Below are 9,965 nucleotides of genomic sequence, written 5' to 3' on the forward strand. Positions count from 1 at the left end.
AGCGTGAAAGACAGAAAGAGAGTCGCCAAAGTTGGCCCCAGCACATCTGAGCCTAACTTTTTCTCACTAAACGCCACGTAAGGCGCACGTTAGAAACCCCTTACTGTTCCCACATAAACAATGCCAGCAGACCCCCACACAAAAAGCTAAAAAAGCTAAAAGAGCAGCTTCCTGCTCCCACTCGACATAGTTTCTGCTTTCCCCATCGCTGCTTCTCCGGTCTCCACATTCCAGCAAGCATCAAAACCCAGGTAGGAGGTAGGGGTGACGACGACGAGAAGAGTGTCTCATAGGACGACGGTGGAACCCTGAAATCAGAGTAATCTCGCTCCCCAATGACGACTCGTGGCGGCGGCGGCGCCACTACCACCGCCAATGGGGTCACTACCACCGCCAACGGAGCCACTACCACCGCCAACGGCGTTCACCCGCCGTACCCGTATCATCCGCCGTACCCGTATCACCCCCGCTCCTCCTCCTCGCGGGCGTCCTTCAAGGGTTGCTGTTGCTGTCTCTTCCTCCTCCTCACCTTCCTTGCCCTCCTTTTCACCGCAGTCACCCTCTTCGTTTTCCTTGCCCTCAAGCCTAAAAAGCCTCATTTCGACCTCCAGCAGGTATCTGTCCATTACCTCCTCCTCACCTCATCCACCGCCGCTACCTACCTCTCCCTCAACATCTCCCTCATCTTCACGGCCGTGAACCCCAACAAGGTCGGCATCAAGTACAGCCCCTCCGACTTCGAGGTCATGTACAAGGGCGTCCCTCTCGGTCGGGCTCACGTCCCGACCTTCTACCAGGCCGCCCACAGCGTGAGGACGGTGGAGACCAAGGTCGGGGTGGACAGGGTGGATGTGAGCATGGTAAACGCCGGCGATTTGATTCGAGACGCCACCGTCAACGACCGGGTGGAGCTCATGGTCGTCGGGGAGATCGGGGCCAGGATCCGGGTGATGGAGATCAACTCACCCAAGGTTAAGGTTAGCATCCGCATCGCCACCTCCATTATTCTCTCTATTTTCCTCCGTTACTTTCTTTCTGGCTAACATGCGCGGGTGACACTGTGAATGGCAGGTATCGGTGGCCTGCGCGATCGTGATAAGCCCAAGGAGGCAGTCGCTCACTTACAAGCAATGCGGAGTGGACGGCTTGAGCATCTGACCCTACCCAAGTCTCCTTGTACGAAATCGATTTCACATTTTTCTCATGAGAATTTTGATTTTTTTCCTGAAAAATGAAGTCGGAAACGACAAGGAATTCTTTTACCAACGCCTTAAGTTCCTTCAATATTCGATGAATTCTAATTCCAACCGTGGAATCCGTTGGGTGGGCCCTGTCGATTAGTTAAATGAAATGCGATTAAGGAGGGCCCAGGGGTGGCCCATAAGCTTTTTATTTTAGACCCATTTAATAAACGGCTAGGTTTGAATCAACCCAAACCTAACCTATCCTCCACTTTTGTGTATAAAGAAGGGGGGAGAGAGGTTGGTAGAGGGCTTATGCTTATGAAACAGGCAGCAGCAGAATAAAGTCACTGAAAAAAGCTTCATCCGACTAATGGCGGATGAGTTCAAATGTTAAACAAAAAAAACCAGGTGGGATAATGGGTTGATTCTTTTAAAAAGAAGAGAACTTTTCTCGCACTAGCTGATTCGCCGAAAGCTCAAAAAGAGCTCTCTTCGTGTGGGATTCTGCTCAAAAGCAAATATCTTAGTTCTGTTAATCTGGACATGGAAGAGATTGTATTTTTTATGGCCTTTTCGACATATCTCCAGATTGGATCATTGAAAAACATGTAGAGAGGAGACTCTATTCCCTGCTATTCGTCCAATTCACATGTGGACTCTGCAACTTCAACCCAGATTTGAGAAGAAGTCCGGGTGGGTACCCGAGCTTCCAAACTTTTAAGTAGAATTTGTGTTCTTTAGATAGAAGCTTTGCACATGAATAACTACTACAGCTATTAAGAAGAAGAGGAGATTAAGTGGGTTTTAAGACGAATCAAATGGGAATACCTTCTTTCTCTTTTGATCCTTCGGCGATTTGCTTTAGCTAGAGAGACCTTTAGAGATGTTGAGATCTTCTTTTGAATATCCCAGGAGCAAAATCTTTTCTTTCTCTGTCTTCTTTCTTTTCTTCACATGGCATTGCACGTTATGATTTGGACAGAGTGATGTGGAAAACCGTTGCAGGGGAGAAAAGCCACCATCAAAAAGGGTCTGAGAGAGGTGGGGATTCAGCTCAAAAGTGTCTCCACAAAAGCAACTGAGGAGGATGCAGCAGCCATGTGAGTCTAGGTATGCATTAATCTGGAGATGGAGAGATCCTGTGTTTAATTGATATAAGTTTTCTCATTTTGACTAGTGTCTTGGGGCATTGAGAAGATATAACAAGGAGATGCCTGAAACACCTTTTTAAGTTGCAGCCCAAGCATATTCACGAATGCACTCCGTGGCTAGACTTGTATACATCCAACAACAAGGACAATGGACTTCATGATTCTCAAGACTAAAATGATTTCAAGTATATTGACACAAGCCTTTTCGGTATTCTCCACAATAGGTTAGACCAAAGGATGATCACAAAAGGGACCCAGACTGGCAATGTTGGTAGAAAGAATTACACACACCAAAGGGTATCTTTCCGATTCAGTTTATGTACAATTTCTGCTCCTTTGTTCCAAAATATCACTCTGCATGAGAGGTCCAGTACATCAATCCACTGCATGATAGAAATGAAATCGTTTAGTGGATGCAACAAATTAAAAGACTAGCATAAAGAACAAAAAGGTGGAAGCCAATCCAGAATAATGCTAAAGTTGCTTTTAACAGTTCTATAAATTAAGTGACACAAACATATAATTAAGAGTGAATTTATGTGAAACAGGGTCTCTGTAATCCCAAAGAAAAAACAAAGTTTATCTGAAAAACTAACTCGCGATATGTGCATTCTTGCACCAACAATCACAGCTACCTAAAAGGACTTCACTTATGTTATTAGTTAGCCACATCAATCATAAACATCTAAGAGGTCATTAAAAAAAGTGTTTTGAAGTTATTGCTGATTTAGCACTAACAAATGAAAACTAAATGTTTCAAACTTAAAGACAAGCTGCAGTAAAGATTCAAAGTTTCTAACAACCAGGATACTAAGTTTCTAAGCATCTGGGTTCATGCACATAAAAAAATAGCAGGCTGGTGGGTAAGTATGAAAAACATATGTATGCCTGCCATGTTTGCGTGCTTTGCCAGTACAACTGCAATTGACTTAGAAACTCAGTAGGCTTTACCTAAATCCAGGGTCTCATAGTTGTGTCAAGTGGTTGTCAAAGCTAATCAATTGAGTTAATCATTACACAAATAAAATTTTCTAATTGTTTGTTATTAATCAAGATAGCAGTGGTTCTTAAAAAAACTGTTTGTTATCTTAAGATACCAGCAGTTGATCTGGTAGTTCAGCCAGATTGAACCTAGTGGTCAGTGTCTGGTAAGATTCTAAACTGCTGCTGGATCAAAAGATAGGTTGGCAGAGTTGAATAAGCTCTCATATAAGAAATATAAGTTTTTATTTGACCAGAACCGCACGATTTACTTCTAATTAACATAGCTTACAGACATAAAGAGATGCATACTGCTTTGGAACCAAAAAGACACACCTGATTAATACAAGCACGCATTGCAACACGCCAGCAGTTCCTGTCCATGCTGAAGGGCCAGATGTGGTGAGGGCATCTTGAATCAGTAGACCAACAGATGCAGCTAATGAAACAAAGGAAACAACATATGCAAGGAACAGCCAGAGCTTTAATCTGCGTGTTGAGAGATGCCAATGAGACTTTAGTGAAAAGTTCTCTCAGTCCAACAGCCTAGATACGCCTTTAAACAGATAAATGATGGCAAATTCAAAAAAAAATACCATGGAGGTTGCATCAACACAATAAACAAACACCATGTCAAACATTAAGCCACATACTAAGTACTTGACCATTACAAGGTGTCTACACTAGGAATCAACTTCAACTGTCTGCAGGCTGAAAACAGCTCATCTCAACTGAAATTATAGTCCAATTTCAATTGACATTTCTAGGATCTGAACCAGAACCTGTTAACTATCAGAACTGGAATTTTATAAAAAAAATCAGAACTGAGAGTTATGTGAAACCCAAAATTTATTTCTAATAAGGTCTTTTCCTAAATAGAAATTCATCGAGTGTTGATCACATATGGTAGATTAAATCATTCAAATGGAAAAGGGAAATTGAGGAGGATGTCACAAACAAATATTCTACGACCAAAGCCAAGACTAGCATCTGGAGTACTATGTATAAGTCATGCTAGAAAAGCATGTAATTGGAGCCTCCATTCCCTAGACCACTACCATGAAGCTACATTGGGACAATAAAAAGTTTCAGAACATGATGCCTCTAACAAAAGCACATAATTCATAGCATTTGGTGCACACAGTTCACATGGTTCAAACTGATGAAGAAAAACTTTGAACAAGACCATCCTCTGCAGTGAAGACTGCAAAAAAACAGAAGTGGGGAGAAAAATGGGCCAGGTCATGCCATGGTTTTTTTTTGTAACCGGATTGCCTGGTGACCCCCTTGAATGGAAACCACGGACAGCATGAGCCCAAGGCCGGGTAAACACCTCTACTAAACTTCCAAAAAAGACAAGATAGATAACCCCTATCCACATCTCATGTAGTACCAGAATCTACTGATTCCTGAGAAGTTCTTCGATATTTTATGGCTACTAAACATGAAAGACGACTAGGCAATTTGAATGTTTATCTTGCATCTATTGGATCTACGAATTGCTGACTTCAGCTACATTTGGCCTGCTATGTGAGTGTCCATCATGGTAAAAAATTACTCTCAAAAGAAAAGTAGAATACATCTCTGCACATATTACTTATTCCCTTAAAAAAGTAAAAAAGGAAAAAGAGAATGAATAAAAATTCGGGCAGCCCCTAACATCATCCAAGCAGGTAACAGAGATGCGTACTTCTGTCTAATGTTGTGTGTGAACGGAATTGGTCATTATATTTTAATATGGTTCAGTTTATGTCTAGATAAGGGAAAAGAAATAGTCAGAATGAACTTCCAATTGGAAATCACTCTTACAAACTGGTAGAAACCTCATGGAGTAGCCATAACCTAAGCACGGTCACATATGTGGCACTTAAAGCAGCATTTTGCACACCAGTTGGAAAAAACATGAATACCTGGAATTCGAAACACACCCTACTTTAAATAGTGGCACATTAAGGTTACCTCACCTGACACTAAACAATCACTTGCAGAGGTGTTAACAACATTTGCTGGTCCATGTTCAAAGCCAAAATTTCAGCTCGAAGGATCACTTAGTATGTAGATTTACACCAGTCACCCAAGCTTTTAAGCGTAAAATACCTCAATACACCCAATGTACTTTTCGACAGAGTACGCACATAATTTAACAGAATTCACACCCAAAAGCACAGAACCAGATTCTAGCATGCATTGTCCATTGTCCATTGATTACAATCTCGGTAGAATTTTTCCTTTACGATTCGACTCTCAGGCATGTCACAAAAATAAGCAATAACTTCATGGGTATTCACGTAATGAAACGTATTCAAAAACGAGATTTTGAGCAAAAAAAAAAAAAAAAAAAAAAAAGAAAAAAAAAACAAATAACCTACCTCCACTCGCCTTCCTCGTAGGGGGAGTAATCAATGTCTTCCTTCCTAACGCAATTGAACATTAGAGCTGCAAGAGTGGCAAAAATTCCTGCAGAAGCAATCGTTTAACAAAAGACAAAAAGAAACAATCTCCAATAGAAGGAATGACGATAAGAATGAAAAGAACCCGAAGTACCAGGCAAATAATGAACGAATGAAACTTTGACGGCGCTGCAGACGACGGCGTCGACCCAAAACCACCATCCCGCCCCGAAAACGGCTCCGGCGATGCCGGGGCCAAAGATCACCCACAGGTCTGCGAAATCCATTCCCTCAGCAGGAGAAACCGAGAGATCCGGCTGACGGGAAGGCAGGTCAAGGGGTAAAAATAACGACAATAATCAATTAATTCTCACGCGTAATTTACCAATTCTAATTAAAGAAGAGGGAGCGAGGAGACGCCAGAGCCAGAGGAGAAGCCAGAGGAAAGCGGAAGTCTCACAACATGGAGGATCCTTCTATGAGAAGGCTCTATAAATATTAAGGATAATTATGGTATTTTCAATGTGGTCGACTGCAGGGTAACAGTTTTTCCCACGGTTAAATTCTAGTATAAATTGCCAACTTAGCATCTACATCAAATTAGTAATTCCTTGAGGTACCTTTCCAAGCTAGCATCTTACTATATCAATAAGTTTGATATGTCACACTATATATATATATTGAGAGAGAGAGAGAGATGCCCTTCCTTGTGCCCACTAGGTTGTATTTATAGTTGTAGAGAGTTATTTACTATATCAATAATGCCCTTAGGGCTACACTTCTTAAGAGAAAAAAAAATAAAAAGACATACACTAGCTTGTATAATTATAAAGTCATGTTACCTTTTATATAAGAGTTATCTTATTTACCATAATACCACGCTACACATGTGGGTGTCTTTTAATATGTCCTCAATTGATCCTACAGAAAAGTCATTTCTCTCCTACCTTAACTACTTTTTGCTTGCCCCAAGAAAAAGACAAAAATAAAAAAAATAAAAAACAATTCAACTATGGATCTTCGTCATCCTAACTATACCAGAAGTTGGTTGCACCTCCACAGTTTAGCCAAATGCATGCATGGGAGCAACTTTGGAAGATAACCAAACAATCTTCACTTTGGATTATGCTTTCAAAGCTAAAAGTATAAAATAGCTAACATCTATTGATTTCCTAAGAATGCATGTCAAAGGAGCATATACACTTCAACTCCATGTAAAAAATGCTAGAAATATCTTGGGTTCATAAATTACATAACACCCTTCACCATACAGGTATCACCACATTCAAATCCCTGTATGATCTCATAAAAAAAGATTCCCTAACTTCCCTGTATGATGTTGTAAAAAAGGATTCCCTAACTCCCTTGCATGATCTCATAAAAAAAGGATTCCCTATGAAGGTCATCTATGCATATAAAGGCAAGTAGTGCCTCAAGAAAGTCCCAACCTCACTTCCTCCCTATTCAATTACTAAAAGATGAAAATAAATGTTATAGTCAAATGCAAGTAATAGGTATTGGGAAACAATATTGTATGAATAAGTAAATAGTAAATATAGTCTATGAGGATATGATACTTGCGGTAAAATGAGGAATATGATCCGAAGTAAATTAGTACTCAACATTCATAGAGACACTTGCCGTAAAATGAGGAATTGAGAAGTTCCACCTCCACTTAACTACCCATAAATCCTAGTAAAAATGGACAAGAACTTCATTCTCCAAATTATTATGGTTTGAAAGAAGATGTTACTAAACTCACAATTGCTAAGATAGGCAATCCTCCTTATGGCAATTCAAGTCAAAATCATCTAAGGTAAATATATCATCTACCTAGATTTTCTTTTCAGATAACACCAAAATAGTAATCGGGAAACACTAAAAAGCTCCCCTCAAAAGTTAAAGCAGTTGTTGTGAACCACCTTTTTTGGAGACAAATCCACCCACAATGCCCAAAAACATTTCCCTCCTTTGCATTTTGATTTGTTACGACATTTATTGTGACAATCCAAGGAAATTCTATGCTACTTTTGGTATACATTGTTAAATTCATCTTTGAAACCCAACACAAGCAAATTATTTGAATATATGGCTCAAGTTGCCTCTGGTCACACAAAAACTAGAACACACCAATTTGAACAAATAGTTTTACTATTTGTTCAAATGGAAAAAGGTGGTCCAACTAAGAAGAGGTACATATGTATTGATCATGTTTTATATTCATCCATATTTCATTCCTTGACGTAGTACTTAGCCTAAGGGCCAATAGTTGACTACTTCATAATCCACAACCCAAAAGCAAACATTGAGAGATGCTATGACGTATTTGTTCACATAGAGAAGTATCCAAAATTAAATGAATTTTTGGAAAACTTGTGCAAATTGAACAATGTGGATATCAATTATGTACCATAATATGTCAAACAAAAGAAACCATATACATAAAAAGACTAATATGAAAGCCCATTGGATTGGACAACACATAAATCTCATAATTGGCACATGATAGATAAAATTGGGGGTTGCTGGAGTATAGGGGATCTCAAGAACTACCTCCAAAGCTATTATAAAAAGCCGACCCCTAACAAAAATAAAGGCTAGGTTAGACAACTCATTAGGTTTAGAATGATACCTATTTCTAGTTTTAGATGCCGGATGTCAACATATTAAAGAACCAACAATTCAAGTCTAATATCAAGCCCAAGATCAGCACCCTTAGTCTACTGAAGATAGTTGTAACATGTGGAGTGACTAAGTTTGTAAGGTTACCTTTTATGTGTGGTCTACATTTTACTTTTTGTCAACTTTATGTCAAGAAAAAGTTTGATTTTATATTTAAAATATTATATTATAAACTAATTGGAGACTAACTAATATAAATAGTGACTCATTTGTGTTTTGGAGACATCTATTTACCAAGCAAACAAGTTTGAGTCTTCATGTGTTGTAAAACTCTCATTTGAAAATTTTTGGAAAGTTCTTCGTTCCAATAAGAAATATTGATTGATCTTACATATATGTGTTCCTCCCTTTTTTTCTTTTAGATGTCTAGTTAAACCTCTAGCTTAGTATTTTATAACCTTTTGTTCCTACAGGAAGATAGAAGCTCTAAGGCCTTGTTTTTTTATTAATAGTTATTGTTCTTCAGTGTGACAAATATGTTTTGCCCTTGGTACGTTGACAAATCTTCTTCATAAAAAAACATTCTCATATGAAAAATTATTGAATGTTTGAATTTGGTGTGAACAAGTCTCACACTTTGAGTTGGGTTCGTTACATGCATCTCTTTGCCTTAGAATTAGAGCCTATTAGTAATCCATTCAAATTAAGGTTTGCACATAAGTAGAAGACGAGTATGTGGCCGATTGGTCGACCATAGCATTCTCCACTTGTTCTTATTGATTTTTTTTTAGAGTGCGAATTAGTTGTTCGACAAAGAAATACTCATTGGCTCCTCAACATCACCCATTCTCCTTCTCTATCATAAAATAACATCATCAACAATGAAAATGGAAACAATACTAACCTATACTTCTTCGTTTGAGAGTTTAGAAGCTCTGAAGTACTGCTCGACTTGCCACAAGAAATTTTTTATCATTTTTGGAACATGTACGCCATTGTACGGTTTTGGTTCAAGCACTTTGATCTTCATCGATGAAATGGCACCTTCTCCATTTAGAACGGCTCATTTGAGAATCTCATTCTTGTTCGCATCTCTTCTAGGTTTGACCACATCTTGTCTAGGTTGTTTCATGTGTTCACTTTTAGCACTACAACGGTACTATGAACATAGTCTTCCACTTCTTGAATTGCCTCAAGGCTATGTTGCCATATGTCCACCACCTCTTGAAGCTTCTCTTCCTAACTTTAGCGTTGGAACTCTACCTTCTCAAGCCTTTATTCAAATGTAGTGAAACCAAATTCAGTTTCAGTGATTTTCTTCTTACCTTTGTTTGGAAGAATTTTCATCATTGATTCCGAGGAAGCCATGGCAGAAATGCTTATGCTTTAATACCAATTGTCACATCGTTAAATTGGACTAGGATTCAATCCTAAAGGTTCAACATGCGGCCAAACTTACTTTGGGTGAAAATTAAGCTTTTGTTTCAAGAAGAAACTAAGCCAAAATGAAGAGAGCCGATCCTTAACAAAAATGAGGTATTGTTTGTGTGAATTTTGAGATGAATACATCATATTTACAAGGCATGTTTATAGGCAAATTAAGGATAAGCCACATTTTTCCCATATCTTAAATAAAC

At 39.0% G+C, this 9,965-nt stretch overlaps 2 protein-coding genes across 5 annotated transcripts; one reads left to right on the forward strand and one right to left on the reverse strand.

Moving 5' to 3' along the window:
• Positions 1-2,487, forward strand: LOC137941762 (NDR1/HIN1-like protein 13). 4 transcript variants are annotated; one of them, XR_011110441.1, is made up of 4 exons: positions 1-977; positions 1,072-1,176; positions 2,167-2,294; positions 2,423-2,487. XR_011110441.1 is itself a non-coding variant. In XM_068787335.1 (3 exons), the coding sequence occupies exons 1-2, from the start codon at positions 336-338 to the stop codon at positions 1,156-1,158; spliced, it is 729 nt and encodes a 242-aa protein (XP_068643436.1). In that variant the 5' UTR covers positions 1-335; the 3' UTR covers positions 1,159-1,176; positions 2,167-2,404. The 4 variants fall into 4 exon arrangements, 3 of the variants coding, with proteins under 3 accessions (XP_068643436.1, XP_068643437.1, XP_068643438.1); XM_068787335.1 differs by lacking the exon at positions 2,423-2,487 and having other exon boundaries at positions 2,167-2,404; XM_068787336.1 differs by lacking the exon at positions 2,423-2,487 and having other exon boundaries at positions 2,190-2,404.
• LOC137941763 (uncharacterized) lies at positions 2,409-6,154 on the reverse strand. Its single transcript, XM_068787338.1, has 4 exons — positions 5,861-6,154; positions 5,686-5,773; positions 3,653-3,805; positions 2,409-2,718 (listed from the first exon to the last, which is right to left on the reverse strand). Exons 1-4 carry the CDS (start codon positions 5,991-5,993, stop codon positions 2,685-2,687), a joined length of 408 nt encoding a protein of 135 aa, XP_068643439.1. The 5' UTR covers positions 5,994-6,154; the 3' UTR covers positions 2,409-2,684.
• Positions 6,155-9,965: the final 3,811 nt, after the last annotated feature.

The sequence above is a fragment of the Aristolochia californica genome, unplaced genomic scaffold (assembly GCF_029961685.1).
Source record: "Aristolochia californica isolate CCGP_79_NKW_82.1479 unplaced genomic scaffold, dmAriCali1.0.hap1 SCAF_9, whole genome shotgun sequence".
Lineage (NCBI taxonomy): Eukaryota > Viridiplantae > Streptophyta > Magnoliopsida > Piperales > Aristolochiaceae > Aristolochia > Aristolochia californica.